Source organism: Sinocyclocheilus anshuiensis, unplaced genomic scaffold, assembly GCF_001515605.1.
Source record: "Sinocyclocheilus anshuiensis isolate Anshui unplaced genomic scaffold, SAMN03320099.WGS_v1.1 scaffold1985, whole genome shotgun sequence".
Classification (NCBI taxonomy): domain Eukaryota; kingdom Metazoa; phylum Chordata; class Actinopteri; order Cypriniformes; family Cyprinidae; genus Sinocyclocheilus; species Sinocyclocheilus anshuiensis.
In genome coordinates, this window is record NW_015541030.1 from 410,258 (window position 1) to 429,466 (window position 19,209).

At 36.4% G+C, this 19,209-nt stretch overlaps 1 protein-coding gene across 1 annotated transcript in view; it reads left to right on the top strand.

The window, feature by feature from the left end:
- The window catches only part of LOC107690509 (T-cell surface antigen CD2-like), a 30,432-nt gene extending 11,423 nt beyond the window's left edge, over positions 1-19,009 (top strand). The window contains exons 2-6 of the mRNA XM_016488869.1: positions 14,011-14,331; positions 14,476-14,760; positions 17,447-17,554; positions 17,643-17,704; positions 18,734-19,009. Of these exons, the coding sequence (XP_016344355.1) occupies positions 14,011-14,331; positions 14,476-14,760; positions 17,447-17,554; positions 17,643-17,704; positions 18,734-18,781 (824 nt within the window). The 3' untranslated portion in view covers positions 18,782-19,009. The remainder of the gene's footprint in view (positions 1-14,010; positions 14,332-14,475; positions 14,761-17,446; positions 17,555-17,642; positions 17,705-18,733) is intronic.
- Positions 19,010-19,209: the final 200 nt, after the last annotated feature.

Below are 19,209 nucleotides of genomic sequence, written 5' to 3' on the forward strand. Positions count from 1 at the left end.
CAACTCTACTTGTGTCTCCATTTTGAACAGTATTGCACCATTGAAGCTTAGAAGTCATAAGTCGGCGCCAGTGTTCTGGCATAATGAAACAACGCGTTCTCTCAGACAGGCTTGTAGACAAGCCGAGCGCAAATGAAAAAAGGATAAACTGCAGGTTTCATTTGAGATCATGAGAAATTCTCTTGCCATGTTCCAAAGGGCAGCTAAGGCTGTTAAGTGCAAATACTTATCTGATCTGATCACTAAAAACCTTTTTCCTCCGTTCCTCAAGTCTTCCTTTTATTTCAAAGATTATGGAGAAAGTTCTACTGGCTCAACTACAGTCTTTCTTGCCAGATAACTGTATTAATGAAGTCTTTCAATCAGGTTTTAAAGCTTTGTGGTATGGTTTTACAGTGGTTACGCTCTTATTTGTCAAATAGGTGTTTTACTGTTCAAATAGGGCATTGCGTTTCTACTGACATTCCTCTTGGTTGTGGTGTTCCGCAAGGTTCGATCCTTGGGCCTGTGTTATTTTCAATGTATTTGCTTCCCCTGGTTTCTATTTTTGAAAAATATGGTGTTTCCTTTCATCTATATGCTGATGATACCCAGCTTTATCTTTCCCTACAACGTAATAATAAGTATTCACTCCAGCCATTGTTAGATTGCCTAAACGAGCCTAAGTTATGGCTTTCAAGCAATTTCTTACACCTGAACGGAAACAAACCAGAAATAATTTTATTTGGTCCTAGGGAAAACGTTGCTTTTAATTTTGATCTTGGCTTCCTTACTCTATATAATACACAGTGTGCTAGGAACTTGGGCATTTTATTTGACTCCTGTTTAAAGTTTGATAAACAGATTTCATCTGTAGTCGTGCCCCATCTATTAGTATTTTTAAATCATATCTAAAGACATATTTTTTCACCCTGACTTATAACACTCCTTAGTATGTGTCCTGTTTTTTTTTTACTGTACTCTGCTGATCTTATTTGTTTGTTGATTTCCTTGTTACTCTTTTATTTTATTTGTGTTTTATTCTTTGTAAAGCACTTTGGTCAACCTCGGTTGTGTTTAAATGTGCTCTATGAATAAACATTGTTGTTGTTGTTGACTTTTCCAACAGGATTACGTAATGTGTGGAGATGCGCATGCGCATCGCAGAGCTAGAGCAAGCCGAGCATTTGTGGTTAAAAAGTGTATAAATATATATTTTTTTAAAGAAAATGACCGATCGGTTTGCTAGATAAGACCCTTGTTCCTCAGCTGGGATCGTGTAGAGCCCTTTGAAGCGTCATTGAAACTGCATTTTTAACCTTCAATCCACTGGCCACCATAAAAGTCCACTGTATGGAGAAAAATCCTGGAATGTTTTCCTTAAAAAAACTTCCTTGTTACTCTTTTATTTTATTTGTGTTTTATTCTTTGTAAAGCACTTTGGTCAACCTCGGTTGTGTTTAAATGTGCTCTATGAATAAACATTGTTGTTGTTGTTGACTTTTCCAACAGGATTACGTAATGTGTGGAGATGCGCATGCGCATCGCAGAGCTAGAGCAAGCCGAGCATTTGTGGTTAAAAAGTGTATAAATATATATTTTTTTAAAGAAAATGACCGATCGGTTTGCTAGATAAGACCCTTGTTCCTCAGCTGGGATCGTGTAGAGCCCTTTGAAGCGTCATTGAAACTGCATTTTTAACCTTCAATCCACTGGCCACCATAAAAGTCCACTGTATGGAGAAAAATCCTGGAATGTTTTCCTTAAAAAAACTGAATTTCTTTGTGACTGAAGAAAGAAAGACATGAAAATCTTGGATGAGATAGGGGTAAGCAACTTATCAGGAAATTTTCATTCTGGAAGTGGACTCATCCTTTAACCCATATGTTTTAATGTAAGCGAAGATGTCTGAATACTATGATCTAATACAAGGAAATATTAAATAATAGCCCCATTCATTTACAGTATTAAATAAGTATAAAATTTAGTATTAAATAAGTATAACATTTTTAAATAATACCATTACACTGCACTACACTACAAAATAAACAAACAAATTAATAAAAAAAAAACATTGATGTGTCAACACAAAACACATATCTGAGTAGTGGATTTCCCTCATTCCTCTTGCAGCCTCCCTGAGGTGCTCCCTTCCAGTTTCATCCAGATTGAATCCTTCTCCACCATCCCCCTGGGAAAAAAAAAAAAAAAGATTCAGTTACACAAACACAAAAGTTTTTCCCTCTGATACTTGCTGAATGTAAAGATCTCACAGAAATTTCTAACAGATACATACCTCCTAATAAGGTCCCAATATACTCATGATAAAGTTATTTTACTTATTTACTTTAGGGGTAAAAATAAGTTTGAAATACGTGACCAGCAATATACTGCTTGCAGACATCCCGATGCCGCTGAGAGGGGCGTTTAGATGAATATGTAAATATGTGCGGTGCACTTTCCTCTCAATAGCAAAATAAACAAACAACAAAAATAACAGCGCTGAGAAAACAGCAGTTAAGAAAGCATCTTATCGTAGCGATGTGGATATGTTTGCACGAGCAGCAATTTGGCACTCCAGTCATTACAGTTTTATTTATATAACACTTTATACAATACAGATTTAAAGCAAGCAGCTTTATACTATTAAACACCAAAAACTTAATCTAACTGTTGGTGTTGCTTTCAGTTAGATTAACATATTTTGTTTCTATAAAGCAGCTCTCCTGAGTATTCATGTTTTTACTTACTCTGATCTCAAAGGACTAAACAGAATAAATCAACTGGAGAAGATTACCCATCTATTGCGTGATCGCCACAGAACAATGGTAGTTCAAAGCAAGCTGTTTTAAACTCCCAAAACAAACTCCAACTTTTGTTGGTTTTGATTGCTTCTATTGTCATCAAAGTCGCTTTGGATAAAAAGTGTCTTTTAAATGACTAAATGTAAATGTAAGTCATTCTGTTGCCATAGGTTTTTACAGACAAATTTTGTGCACATAGTATCTCACCTGATCCTGATTGATGTACCCGTGTCCTTTCTTCTGTTTGAACAATAACAAAATGTTACTTTGGTTAATTAGAATAAAAATACATATTTTAACATACTTTTAAAGATATTCCAGCTTGTCGAATCAGCTATATGCAATACTTGCCATTTTGTCTTGCTTGTTTTAGATCTCCTGCAGCAACAGCAAACCAGCAGCTGCAACCAGCAGAACAGCAGCACTAACAAAACGAGCACTTATTACTGCTGTACACAGACCTGAATCTGGAAGAGCTAAAGACAAACAGTAATTATTACTAGAGATGGACTGATAAACAACTTTACCAATACTTCTGACTGACATTTAGTAGAAAGTTGAATAACATTGATTTATTTGATAAAGGTGCCGTCTGGTGGGTTTGTAAGGAACAGCAGCTAAAACAGCTAGAAAAACAACAGCAGTGTTCACAGGAAAACTGACTAATATCATGATTTTTTTTCTAACAACAATAGACTTCAAAAGTTTAAAATTCCTAAGGTGACAAAAACTCAACGTGACAACTCTGTCATTTTGATGTGCATGTGAAGATGATAAATTTGATCTGAGTTAGCCTATAATATTGAGTGAAAGCTCACTTCTTCAAACAGGCCACAACGAAAACATTTACTGGGTTGATTTAAATATATCAGTTTTCTGTTCAAATGTGCAATTGAAAAGCACCGAATGACTAAAATAAAACTCACCAGTGACAATAACACTGAATGTTTTAATGTTGCTGCTGCTCATCTGTACTTTATAAACTCCAGAGTCAGTGGTTGTGATGTTCATGATGGAGATCCAGTCTGATGATCCAGCTTCAGTCTGTCTCTGAATCTCTCAGTACCTTCATTACACTGAACATCTGTACAGATCTTGCTGAGATCTTTAGTGATTTGAGCGATGCGAGTGTCATTGAAATACCATCTGATTCTGTCTTGTTGTTTTGTTTCAACATCAGTGTAGAATGACTGATTCTCCCTCCATCACTGACACTTCATCTGTATCAACACCAGATGCACCTGAAGAAGAAATTAATCACAATGTTTAAACAATTGCCCATTTCTTCCAAATGAATGCAGATTTTATTCTGCTCTGTTCCTCTGCATTAATAGTGACACAATTTGAGATGTCAAACATTTTGCCTTGATGAGAGTACTACAATAATACACAAATGAACCAGTTCAAAAGTTTACATACCCTTGATTCTAAATACTATGTTGTTACCTAAATGTTCAAAATCTGTTACGTTTGTGATAATTCGTCCCCTTGGAATTATAAGGTTCTATCTGCATTCTGAGTAGTTTTGAGATTTTGAGCTTCAAAGTTTTTGCATTCCATTCGACTGTGAAGATAGAACTTTTTTGTTTTTAAATAAAAAGTCCCAAAATGTACACAACATTAAAAAAATCTATCACATAATGTAAATAAGTTGTCACAGAATAAGAATATGTGAATAACTAAATTTTGACCAAAATATCAGATATAACCTTATAATTACACGGGGACGAATTGTTCATAAGGCCATTGTTAAGGCCACCTGAGCAGTAAGGTTTTTTTTCTTTTTTTTTCTTTTCTTTTCTTTTCTTTTCTTTTCTATTCTTTTCTTGAGCATTACTGAATGTTTTCACCTTGTGCAATATTTGTCTGTGAGTCCTTCAGTTGTCTTCAGTATGAAGATGGATCTCAAAATCGTACAGTCATTTCTGGAAATGGTTCAAATATGCAGGAGATGCTGGAAAACTGTGTTTAAGAGTCTTTTTGAATTGGATGATTACTTATTTTGCCTAAAAGGAAACGTATATATTTTATGTATCTTTTGTACTAAAGGTCAGTACTAATTTCATAGTAAAGTACTGGCAGCAATGGCTCCAGGAATTTACTGTAATTCTACCTCTTCTACACCGTTTTCCACTATTTATAATACTAAATAGTATTATACTGCATTACAATTTTACATTATTAAAAAATAATGATTAAATTTCTAGTATATGTAATAAATAATGCTTACAAGCATGTAAAACATATTTTCTCACCAGATGGAGAGAAAATAAATAAAGGACAAATATGGTTTATCATTTGCTATTTATTAAAACATGAAAAAAAGGCATTGACAATTTGTCTGAAACTGACCCAAACTGAAAAAAAGGGAAAATAGTGCTTGTTTTTTGGGGCAGTCTTGGCCTAATGGTTAGACAGTTGGACTTGTAACCCAAAAGTCGTGGGTTTGAATCTCGGCACTTTCTTCCACCTTCAATACCACAACTGAGGTAAAACCCTTGAGCAAGGCACCGAACCCCCAACTACTCAACGGGCGCCGCAGCAATATGGCTGCCCACTGCTCCGTGTGTGTGTGTGTGTGTGTGTGAGTGCGTGCGAGTGTTTGTTCACTACTCACTCTAGCACTCAAAGTAGGAGCAAGCGGGTAGAGTTTTGAAGAAATTTTGTTGACTGCATTCTGCAGGAAAACGAGGACTCACCCAATGTGCTGTATAATAAATGCCCATAATAAATTCCCAAAGAAATGGGATAACTTGTCACATGTGAGAATATGTTGGCTTGTGTTTTTAATATGTATTAACTCAATATTATAGGTAACTTTTAAAACAAGTCCTCTCGATAATTAAAAAATGGCCAAACTGCAATCTTTGAAATTCTTGCACTTACATAAAACAGCTGCAGCGAAGGCCAGAATAACATCATTTGGTACATAACCTTTTAGATTTTAAATAAGTCGCCCAAACAGCATACAATTCCCACAGTAAAGCTTTAGTTTCTTGGTTGATGACAGCATATGTGCGCGATTGCAGGCGATCGACAAATGCGCCCTAGACAGGTTTATCTTAGTCCAGTGTCTGTGCTATTTTTTTTCTAGAAGTTACGACCAATAAAAATATCTTTGTACTCTTTTAAACTAATGTTGTGGCTCTCTCATAACCCCTTCACATAAGCGCTTGTCAATGCGGGTGTCTGTTGTTGTTCTGTCTATTTAGTTTAATTTTCTATTGTGAAACAGCAGCACTGGCCAGTGCTGCCACCTTGTGGAACAACTGATTAGCGCAAAACAAATTCAATGTGCATGTGCGATCTGTGCATACAAAGTACATGTGGTTACAGAAATCCGTCGGTGCACGTACAGTATGCATGTACTATTCTGGTGACAGAATCTGCATCATATGCATTGTAGCTACGCAGACCCTCCTGTACGTGTAAAAGCCGCATACTTTGGCCTTAATGGGCGTCTTTTATTTAACCCTTCACAACACAAACTGAATAGGCAGATTTGAAGGGTTTAGATGTTTACTGTCAAATTATGAATTCCTAAAATAGCATTAGAACTGATTATTTTTTATTAAAAACGTTTTGTTTTTTACTTTTTAAAGTATTCTTTAAAGGTTTTAACTATTATTTTTTACAATAGTTTAGTCCCTCACTGAGGGCATAGAAGGCCCTGACTGTTCCCCTTTGATTCATACATACATATACCAGTTGCAGACGCACAGCCAACTTGCTCTCGAGTGTTCAGAGTCTGGCTTTGAAAAATCCAACATGGCGAGTGGCTAACATATGGTGGCCCATAGAAACAGCTGCTAATGAGGCATCTATATCTATGGATGACATTTTAAAGATTTACTATGATTTCTATACTGATTATACAATGTTGTTCACTTTGCTCTGCATTACAGTATCATAATATAAATGCTGTTCTTTTGAATTTTCTATTCATCAACGTATCCTGAAATAAAGACAGTGAGCGAGTCAGTAATGGCGCTTTTCCACTGCGTGGTACGACTCGGCTCGGTACGGCTCAGTACGGCACGGCACGGCACGGTTCGGCTCGGCACGGTTCGTGTTTCCACTGCAGTTCAGTACCACTTGTTAAAAAAAGGTGCGCTCGTTCAAAACAGTTGCGTTCGATCCTTCGCTGGCTGTGCTGATTTAAATCTAGCGGTTCTGTTGTGTTTGTGTCGCAAGTTCAGTGACGCAAGTAGTGACGATTCTCTCCGGCCAATCAGTGATCAACAGAGTTTACACGTCACGTTTTGGAAACTGTACGGTTCACTTGGAACCTCAATCGAGGTGGTACTAAAAAAAAGTACCAAGTACTGTACCCAGTGGAAAACCCCCCAAAAGTGAACCGTACCGAACCGTGCCGTACCATGCAGTGGAAAAGCGTCATTACATTCAATCTCAGTTATCACAAAACCCAAAACACAACAAGAACAGCTCCGATCATGGCGTCCTCCATTAACTGTATGTCTGTTGAGCACAAGAATGCATCAGCCAATCAGAGGCGTTTTAAGTTCATCAACCGCTCAAAGCAGTGTTCAGCGCGCTTCTGCACAAAGACATGAGGTGAACAAGAGGCTGAGTATTAGCTTCAATAATAATGGGAGTTCTGGCAAGAGTGCGCTCACGCTGAAATGAAGCGTATCATTTCATTTGTGTGTCAATGGATCAGTAAAACATATCTCTGTTGAATTTCAATCTCGGCTGAACCTCGTGTGTGTTAGTGTATGCTCTCCAGTGGCATGCAAACGTCCTTCAGTCTGGCTCTGAACTAGACTACAGCACTCTCCTAATTCTCTGCTCAAACGGTTTGTCTCTATGTGCTCACTCAATTAAAATGTCAAAATGTATATATAAAAAAGAATAAGCTTCCATAATAAAATCATAAATAAAACAAAAATAATGCCCAGAAGGCAAATTCACACTGTGGAAAAGCGAAAGCAAAGAAACTGATTGATTCTTCTGCAGGCTGTTGGTGTCTGACTGACCTTCAAGGCCTCGACCTGTTGGCATAACATCTGCAGCAGTGACTTCTGGTCCTCCACCCAGTGAGGAGGCGTTTTGGGGGAGAACTGCAGGAGGGAGACAGAGACAATCAGCAACAGTAAACGGCACGCAGAGTTTGAGCAGAAACAGCAGAACCTAATGTACCACAGATCTTTTGGACGGTGACGTGACACTCTTGGATGGGGAAGGAGTGGAGAATTTAACATGGCCTTCAGCGGGCTGACTGGGGCTGGATGTCACAGGATAGTCCACCTGATCTTCATCCACCTCACCAACATCTTCAAGCTGCTGGTTGACTTCATTCAACAAATCCATCACCTCCTCCATAGATACAGGTAACTTCACAAAAAACACATACAGACATGCCAGCGGTGCACCATATGCAAATATTTATGTCACAACATTATTATAACTCTGACTGATTACAATAAAAATCACCATTACAGATGTGGCCATTAAGAATGCACATTTTTTCTTGCGCCAGCACGCAACTGGTCGAGCATGATAACAGAGCTCCCTGCAGGCACTTTTTCAGATTTTTAAAAACATTGTTGTGCTTCACACAATATACACCAGGTGGCGCAAGGAACAACATCGGCAGTTAAACACCCAATAACCCAATATTTAAAAAAAAAAAAAAAAGATTGCCAATAAAAAGTCAACTTTTTATTACAAAAATAAATTGATTTTAAAACAATGTGCAGTGCGAGTAAATCTTTGATTTTTTTGTTAGTTTGCAGACTAATTTGCAGTTTGTTCTGCTGATATTGTTTTCTTGCAAGTTGAAGAGTTTTGAATTCCAGTGGAGCTGTATTCCAGTGGACGGTATAGGCGCAAGAATGAAAGACCTGATGCAATAAGTTTTGTAACCACCCAGAGTTTGGTTACTGTGTTTCTTTGGTGTAATGCCACTACCATTCACTAGGGGGCTCTAGGTATCATTCTCTCTTGTATATAGCCAGGTAAGGGGGAGAAGTCGTCAGTATTGTTTGGTGAAGGGGAAGCATGGTTTTTCTTCCATGGTTCACTCAAACTGCTCTGAGTCCATCTGCCTAACTATCTGCCGCTTTTGGCACTGTGAACCATCAGATCCTCCTGTCCACCCTCTCATCACTGGGCATCACAGGGATTCCACTTCGCTAGTTTGAATCCTATCTCACTGGTAGGTCTTTAGGGTGGCCTGGGGAGGGGAGGTATCCAAAGCACATCAACTGGTCACTGGGGTTCCCCAGGGTTCAGTTCTTGGACCCCTCCTCTTCTCCATATACACTACATCACTGGGACCCATCATACAGGCACATGGCTTCTCCTACCATTGCTATGCTGATGACACACAGCTCTCTCGCTCTCATTACAACCAGATGATCCAACGGTAGCTGCACGGATCTCAGGCTGCCTGGCGGACATCTTGGCATGGATGAAAGAACATCACCTAAAGCTCAACCTGGCAAAGACTGAGCTTCTTGTCTTCCCTGCCACTCCAACTCTACAGCATGATTTCTTTTTGTTTTTAGTTGGCATCCAAGCAAAAGAGAATGACTCCCTGTCACAATTAGTGTAATTAAAGTAAAATAATTATGTCAAGCTTTTCTTGTGCTTTTTTCTTTCTTTCTTATTTGGCAGATGCTGTGATGACCAACTTCCCGGCAGCAACAGAGTGTGACATGAGGAATGCAGTTGGGAAGCATTTTAAACCAGAAATAAAACCAATAATTAATAATTTCCTTTAAGTTCACTGTTGGGTGTTTTATTTGTTAAAAGTAAACCAACAAAAGGGTTCATCTTTTTTTATGTTGTCATTTATCCGTAATGTTTTAATGTTAAGTGTGATAACATGCTCTTGATTTGTATTAGATATTTTTTCTTCTGTTAAATGTCTTAAGTTATTTAAAATATTTTTTTAATATTTTTATTATCTCAAGTTATTAAGTTGTAATTTTTTTATCATAATATTTATATTTAAGTGTATTGTATTTATAATATTTTATTTTGGCATTAATTATTTTGTATTTTTATCATTTTGTATTGTCTTAAGTTGTTAAAAATTTAATTTTTCTTAATAAAAGCTGTATATTTAATTTGTTTAGATGGATTGTCATGTTATTGTCTATTAGATGTATACAGGTGCATCTCAATAAATTAGAATGTCGTGGAAAAGTTAATTTATTTCAGTAATTCAACTCAAATTGTGAGCGCACGGCTCGAGCACTCTCGAAGCCGCGCGCTCACATGAAAACAGGAGTGTCAGGGCTCTGTCAAAAAACCATGAATAACACTAGACTGAAGTGACAGAACCCTGACAAAGTACATAAAATAATGACCAATATTAGATAAATGAAACATAATTAAGAAACAAACAAACACAAATGCATACACACATACACAGCTTATAATACATTTAAAATAGTTACAAATAATAACGTACAAAAAATGCCAAAAACAAACAGATTTAAAATAAGATTACATAGACAATACAATAAGAATCAAACAATCATACACAAAGAAAGCATCTAAATGCATGAAGTTTCTGTAAATATTTATCTGTAATATGTTATCTTAATATTTTTTAAATTCTTTATAAGGTTTAGAGATTTCAAAAGTGAGTTTCATTCAGTTTTAAAAATAGGATTGATGGAATACTATTTGTGAATGTTTGTTTGTGAATGAAATTTGTACCATATATAATAATAATAATAATACATAAAAAGTATGTTCCACCTTCTCTCGTTTTATTTCCCCGTCAACAACATAAAAACTAAATAAATCTACATCTGACAGCTTCTGTTGTGCCCACGAAGCATGTTACGCATGTCTGATACTGTATTTACTGAAAATAGGACCATAACCTCAAATTGCTGTTAGCACAAATCGACAGAACACCGGGAGAGAGAGAGATGAGCCTAAATGTCTTACCATAGTCGAGTAAACACCAGAACAATACGGGGGAAATAAATAGAAGTCTCATTTTAACCAGATTTTCAAAAAAATAAAAAATAAATAAATAAAGGCAGATTTTAGTATTTATGATATTTTCCTTCAGTAAACCCGACGCCGTTGTGTGTCACGAATGGAAAGTGAAAATGTAACTGGTTGGGATACTCCCTACGCACTGCAGCACGATGACGTAAGACGTTTTGTCGCGTTCTTTACCCCGCATTAGTGCTGTTTGTTAAGAGCTGTGTAAATACTGTTTGATGGTGTTAGTACATAATTGGTTTTGTTCGTCTACAAATTTAAAGGCGTATAGTATAGCCTATATTTGGGCGTTTTATTATTTTGGTTATAGACATTAATTATCTGGATGAATTCAAACATTAATAAGCTTTGACAGACAGACACAAGAGAGTAAGAGACCAATGTATACCTTGATTATTAAGCCAGTGATATTTTCAGTTAAATGTATGTAATCGTTGTAACATTTATTATGTAGAGGTCTTGATTTTGACCTAAATCTTTGTCCAGGAAGATGGGCATCCCAAGTGCTACAACTTTACAGTCTCTGCATGTGTATAAAATGCAATTATCATCTTTCTTCATTCACATCAGAGCTATAGAAATCGTCAAAAAGATATCTTCAAGTAAACAAATATATAAATAATACACTGAACAAAATTATAAACGCAACACTTTTGTTTTTGAACTCAAAGATCTAAGACTTTTCTATGTCCACAAAAGGCCAATTTCTCTCAAATATTGTTCACAAATCTGTCTAAATCTGTGTTAGTGAGCACTTCTCCTTTGCCGAGATAATCCATCCACCTCACAGGTGTGGCATATCAAGATGCTGATTAGACAGCATGATTATTGCACAGGTGTGCCTTAGGCTGGCCACAATAAAAGGCCACTCTAAAATGTGCAGTTTTATCACGCAGCACAATGCCACAGATGTCGCAAGGAGCGTGCAATTGGCATGCTGACTGCAGGAATGTCCACCAGAGCTGTTGCCCGTGAATTGAATGTTCATTTCTCTACCATAAGCCGTCTTTTTTTAAAATCTTTTTTTATATTTATTTGGCTGAAAAGTGCATTTTAAATTGCAAATCACAAAAAATGAAACAAAAAAAAATGCCACTTTGATATGCCAAGCCAAACCGAAAACCGTAATTAAAAAACTGATGTATGTATTGAACCGTGGGCTAACTGTATTGTTGCATCCCTAATACACAATTCATTCAACTTTGTTCTACTTTTAGCCATTTTACAAAGTCAGGCAATTATGTCGCAAAAAGTATGTTAAATTATAAAAATAAACAATGTATTCTTAATTAGAGCCAGATGAACTACAGCATCATATCATATGCAAATACAGCATGTGAACTGGGAGGGTCAAACTGTGTCAGGGGAGGATTCACACAACACATTGACAGTTCTACTGTGTTTTCAGCACATTTTGTTATTAGATATGCTGGTGAACTTTTGAAGAAAATGCCTCGCATCTCTTTTTTGTTCTGTTTGTGCTGGTGGAATCTGATTGGTAAGTGTTTATTATATGTTTTGTTTTGTTTTCATCCCAGAGTAATAACTGCTCTGCTACACTCAAAAAAAGGTAGAAAAACTGTCACTGAGGCGGTACACTTTAGGTACTAAAAATACATTTAATATTATATGTTTTTTTTTATGTTCATATGTTCAATCTGCAATAATGATCATGTATTTGTTTAATAAATGTTAAACATTGATTTTCCTCTAAAACAGATACCTTTAAAACAAATTAAAGTTTACAGATGTGTTGCACCATAAGGTTGAAGGACTAGATTAAATCATGCTTTAATTAACAATTCTATTGCACCAATCTTTAAACTTTGTTTAAAAATAAGCAGACTTACATTTAAATAAATCCTGTCTCTCCATTACTTTAAAGTAATCTCCTTAAGGAAGTCACATGACTGCACAAGTTGTTGCTGTTTTTGGAAACATGTTTGTTTTGCATTGTTTATGTTTTTAATGCACTAAATAGGCTGAAATGTTTAGTGCAGGGGTAGGCAAGTTCTGTCCTAGAGAGCCGCAGTCCTGCAGAGTTCAGCTCCAACCCTAATCAAACATATAGTGTCTTCAGTAGCGGTCATTGAAATCATAACATCCCCATGACACTAATTTTACAGTCATATTTACTTTAATGCATTGTTCCATTGCCTAGTCCAGTGGTAGGCAAGTTGGGTCTTAGAGAGCCGCTCCAACCGTAATCAAACACACCTGAACAAGCTAATCAATGTCTTCAGGATTACTAAGGCTATAGGCAGGTGAGTTTGTTTTCAGGGTTGCCGCTGAACTCTGCAGGACTGCGGCTCTCTAGGACCGAACTTGCCTACCCCTGGTTTAGTATGAAAATCCACTATATTACTGTGTGTTGGATACTGTGCTTTTTAAAATGGACATTTGTGAAATTAATAATAAGAATAAGAATTCTTATGGTAGAAAACACTGTGGCATTAGGCTTCTATGAAGGGGCAGGGTTCAATGTGTTCTTAACATTCTTGAAGAAAGTTATTTTTTAAAATATTCCATTACGATATTGTGTACATTAGTTATTTTTTATGGAAACTAATGCATTATGTTACTTTTATGTTATTTGTGTCACCTGGGCTGGGCTTACATATTTGTCTTTAAAAACAAACAAACAAACAAACAGTTATATTTTTGGCATCTGTGAAGGCCCTTTCACACCAAGTGAAATGAGTAAGCCTCAGGCTGAAGGAAGTGCCTCTTCCTCAACACTTCTTTCAATTTATCTCAACACGGGGACAGAAGAACTGTCAGTCAATAAATAGTAAAAACAAAGTAACCTGTGTTACTTATTTGAAAAAGTAAATTTATAAGTAATGTGTTACTTTAGTTACTTGAATAAAGTGGTCTGAAAGACGTCTCATATGGTGCCTAGTTATCTGTCCTTATTCATAAATTACACTGCCATATTACTCCATTATTTGACATAATATATATATATATATATTTATTAGGCAATCTGTAAGTGCTGCTGCAAGGTTTTTTTTTCTGTCTGCTTGATACTAATAGTCTATCTTTAATGGTAGCAGTGTATAAAGACAGTTGACATTGTATTTTTCTTTATGTGCAAGAGCTACAGTACTTATACAGTAGACAGAGAATTTCTGCTTGTCAGTCAAAAAAGGAAACGGAATACGTGTTGCTTCTTAATTACAGTGGTCTACCATTTAATTACCTTAATCTGTGTAAAAATCTGTTTATTCTCCAGGTGTGTTTGGTGAGTCAGTGTCAGTGATGGAGGGAGATTCTGTCACTCTACACACTGATGTTACTGAAATACATGAAGACGATGACATACTGTGGAAATTTGGAGCTGACAACTCTCTCATAGCTGAAATCAGTCGAGAGAAACAAATCTTCTCCACATATGATGATGTTCCTGATGGGAGATTCAGAGATAGACTGAAGCTGGATCATCAAACTGGATCTCTGACCATCACAAACATCACATCTGAACACGCTGGACTCTATAAACTAGAGATAATTGGTGTGAAATGGTCATCAAAAACATTCAGTGTTTCTGTCTATGGTGAATATAAATCATTTGTCCTGTCTTTTACATATTCTTGTTTTATAGTTTGAGGTGTTGGATCATTTAAACACTCAGTCAACACAATGAAATAAAAGTGTGTACATTTATCCATATTTCAGTTTATTGTCTCATATTTTGCAGCTCGTCTGCCTGTTCCTAACATTACCAGAAACTGTTCTTCATCATCATCATCATCATATTGTTCATTGGTGTGTTCAGTGGTGAATGTGGGTCATGTGACTCTCTCCTGGTACAAAGGAAACAGTTTATTGTCCAGCATCAGTGTGTCTGATCTCAGCATCAGTCTCTCTCTACCTCTGGAGGTGGAATATCAGGATAAAAACACCTACAGCTGTGTGCTCAACTATTCATTCACTAACCAGACTCAACATCTGAACATCATCAAACTCTGTCACACATGTGCAGGTATGGCAGTAGTGATATTAAAGTTTATTCACTGAGCTGATCTCTGTCTATTGTTTAAGATCAGACTCAATGACTTACATTAATGTCTCCCTTTTACTGTCCTTCATATCCTCCAGTCTCATATTCTTTGATAGTGCTGATCTTTGTTGCTGCTGCCGAATCTCTGTTGATTGGTAGAAGACACTGTGGCACTAGGCTATTATGAAGGGGGTCCTGAGGGTTGTTGTAGCTGCAGGGTCCAATAAGTTCTTAACATTGTTGGGGAAAGTTACTTTTAAAAGTAATCCATTTTAATATTGTATTACTCCAAAAAAAGTTACCAATTGTGTTAGTTACTTTTTTATGGAAAGTAATACATTGTTACTTTTGTGTTACATTTTGTCACCTGGGCTGGGCTTGCTTATTTGTTTTTAATAAGAAAAAAAATAGTTATATTTTTGGCAACTAAAGGCCCTTTCACACCAAGAGTGAAATGAATAAGCTTCAAGCTGAAGGAAGTACGTCTTCCTCTGCACTTACTCCCAATGTCTCTCAGCTTGGGGTCAGGAGAGCTGAGAAAACAAAGTTACTTGCATTTCCTTATTTTAAAAAACAAACAAACAAAAAACTAAGATATTTAACTGTAAATTTAAAAGTAATTTGTTCCTTCAGTTACTCGAAGAGATGTATATGATTATGTAAATGGACATGGTTATCTGTACGTTTTCATAAATTATGCTATGCCATCTTCCTCCATTATTTGATACTATAAATAGATTTTCAGGCAACCTGCTGCAATGTTTTCTCTGTCTACTTGATACTAACAGTCTCTCTTTAATAGTAGCAGTTTATAGTCATATTTCTTTATTTGCAAGAGTTACAGTACTTATATCAGACAGAAAGTCTGCTTGTCAGTCAAAAAAGGAAATGGAATACGTGTTGCTTCTTAATTACAGTGGTCTACCTTTATAATTACCTTAATCAGTGTAAAATCTGTTTATTCTCCAGATGTGTTTGGTGAGTCAGTGTCAGTGATGGAGGGAGATTCAGTCACTCTACACACTGATGTTACTGAAATACTTGAAGACAATGACATTCTGTGGAAATTTGGAGCTGACAACTCTCTCATAGCTGAAATTAGTCGAGAGAAACAAATCTTCTTCGCATATGATGATGTTCCTGATGGGCAGTGATGGAGGGAGATTCAGTCACTCTACACACTGATGTTACTGAAATACTTGAAGACAATGACATTCTGTGGAAATTTGGAGCTGACAACTCTCTCATAGCTGAAATTAGTCGAGAGAAACAAATCTTCTTCGCATATGATGATGTTCCTGATGGGAGATTCAGAGATAGACTGAAGCTGGACAATCAAACTGGATCTTTGACCATCACAGACATCACAACTGAACATGCTGGACTCTATAAACTGGAGATAACTGGTGCAAAATGGTCATCAAAAACATTCAGTGTTTCTGTCTATGGTGAGCAGAAATCAGTTGTTCTGCCTGTTACATATTCTTGATTTTATAGTTTGAGGTGACATCATATAAACACTCACTCAACACTGAACTGAAAATTAAATTACTGTGTAAATGTATCCATATTTCAGTTTGTTCCAGCGTTGTGATATTCTAGTAATTTGGGTAAATCTAAGGGGCAGTCTTTTGTGTCAATAATTTATTATTTGTTCCAGAGCAAATAGTTTTGCCTGAGGGCAAAGTCTCGTAACGTGATATTTTATAGAACTTTAATGCTGTGTATCAGATCGCTGCCTTTGTACTTTGACTGAATTGCCTAGCAACTTTTATGATGGCTGTTGTTGCTTATTAAATATTTTTATTCGATAAATAATATGTAATATAAATAATAGTTGTATTTAATGCAATCCCTTTCTTATGCACGCTGTTTTTACGGTTTCACTTTCGCTTTCGAAATCGATCGCGTTCAGCAAAGAGAGGAGAGGATGGAAGGAGGGGCACAGCCCGCGAATTCCCCACCCCCCACCCACCACTAGATGTAAGGCTACATTTACACTGGTGCGTTTTTGTTTTAAAATGAAAACGATCCTCGTCATACTGGCATTTACACTGCGTTTCAAGCCGGCTTTCCACTATCTCCGACAAGCGACAGACCGGAAGTCATTCATTTCCAGTGGAGAGTAGTGCGCAAGCTGCGTGGAGTTCCGATCATATGCAGATATCCGTTCATACTACACGACCGAAAGCGCCTGCGTTTTAAAACAATGCACTAGTGTAAATGTAGCCTAACAGATGTGTAAACTGAAGACTATTTGAGTTTTATTAAAACTATTTGCACGTATTTTGCATTTATTGTGTTAGTTACATTTTGTTCCTTTGTGCAGTGGCTCAGGAGATAAGTTTTTGAGTCTGTATAAACATCAACAAGCTGAAAAATAAACCACGTTTTTTTTTTAGATAATGTAATCTTGTTAAAATTGATTTCATAAAATTGATATCGAAAAAAGTATCGCTCAGGAACCGGTATCGGTATCAAAAATTTTTGAACGATACCCAACCCTACACGGAGGTACTGTATAGGTAGGTATACTATAATTACAAAAAAAGCTACGCTGTAAATTGTTTATTTGTGTTGTAAATTGCGGGCTGATGTTTGATAGTGTTTGTTGTAAATCAGACGAACAGATTCACTTACATTAATGGTTCATTTTGATTCATTACAGATCAGGGCCTACATTTATTTTACATAGTGTTGGTCTCTGCTGCTGGATCTCTGTTGATTGTAGTTTCAGTCGTGATCTGCTGCATCTGCAGGAAATGTAGAAAAACAGGTCAGGAGAACAAGCTGCATGGATATTTATTAGACACAATTTTTGATATAACTGTCATTTTAACATGTCTGTATTATTGTTAATGCAGCCCAGACCCAAGAGGAAGACAGAATTGATTCAGCATTGTGTAAACCGAAAACAGAGAAAACGGTAAGATTATTCATGACTGTGTTGCAAGAAGATGTGTAGCAGTCAATCTGATTGAAGTTTGCTGACTGAAGTTTGCAGCATCAGATGCTCATAGAACAGACGTGGGAGGTCTATCAGCCCAAGCACCTTTAGTGGGGAGCAGATCAAAAGGACAGTATTTTTTTTCATGCTATCACTAAGCCTATACTGATTGCCCCTCAGTGTAAGTTTTTTTTTCTTTCCATGTTGCAGTTTTCCCATTATAATCAGTGAAACTGTATAGTTGCATTATTATGCATCTTTAGTTTACGGACAGCCCGTTTATATGTTTTGACGTGCTGCCGTCTGACAGAAAGGTGATTTATATTATTTGACGAGCTGCTGTCTGACGGAAAGATTATTTATTTACACATATCATGAATTAGGTGTTATGAATTGTATGTCTACATGTAAAACTTCTGACCTCTCTATACTAATTTAAAACATGGTTTGTTTAAAATCATAAGCTATGTAAAGTTCTACAAATAAATTGGTTTGTAATTCTGAAATATTCCATAAAAAGTTTTATACTATTAGATTCTAATTGGAAGAAAAGTAGGACACAAATTTGTTAAGCCATGTTACCTGTGCTCATCTTGAGCTGCAGCTGCTCTGTGCTTCATGATAGTCTGAGGTGAAATGCAGCTTCAGCGGTCATTGGTTGATTTGTAGATGTGCTGCAACAAGTGTCTTTGCTGTTGCTTTTGGGAGAAAAACAACCATTTTCAGCCATTTAGCTGATGTGAGAAAACCTCAGATTTTGTAATGAATGGGGTGTTTGATGTCATTTACTCTTGCTGTTTCATGTTAACATATGTTGCACATTAAAAAATTAAAAAGCACCCTAACGTACAAGATCAGCTTTTGGTGTAAAACTGATGAAAAAATATGTTCTACTGAGGATTTTAAAAGTAGTAGGCCTACTAACCTACTGAAGACAATTATTTTATAGAAGTAGCTCTGTTACACCAACACAGTTCCTGACTGATTGATTTTTGTGTTTTCTTGCAGAAACCAAAGACTGAGGCTGTGTATGGAAATGTCCTCAAAAAACAATGATCAAATACTGGATTTGTTGTTAGAACTTATACAAGACAATACCTCACACTTTTTCATTCACATGAATTCTCTTCCAGGATGTCACTATTTTGTCTGTATCATATATTTTGGTGTTACTGTGATGTCTAAAATGTTATTAACAGCATATCACCCAGAAACTCAACTAACATGTTCTTTTTAAGCCTACATCACATGGAAATGTAGCTAACGTTCATTATTAAATCTTAATCACACCCATCTGCGCTCCTTAGCTTGTCATTTACATGTTAATTACATTTACATTCATTCATATGTCACAATTACATATTAATGTAATGTCGAGTGCACTGTATAGTATCACACACGGTTTGTTCTTTTGTTGGCAAATGTAGCACAAGCGCATCATCGCCCTCCAAATGGCCAAGCATAAAATCACATCTCTAATAATA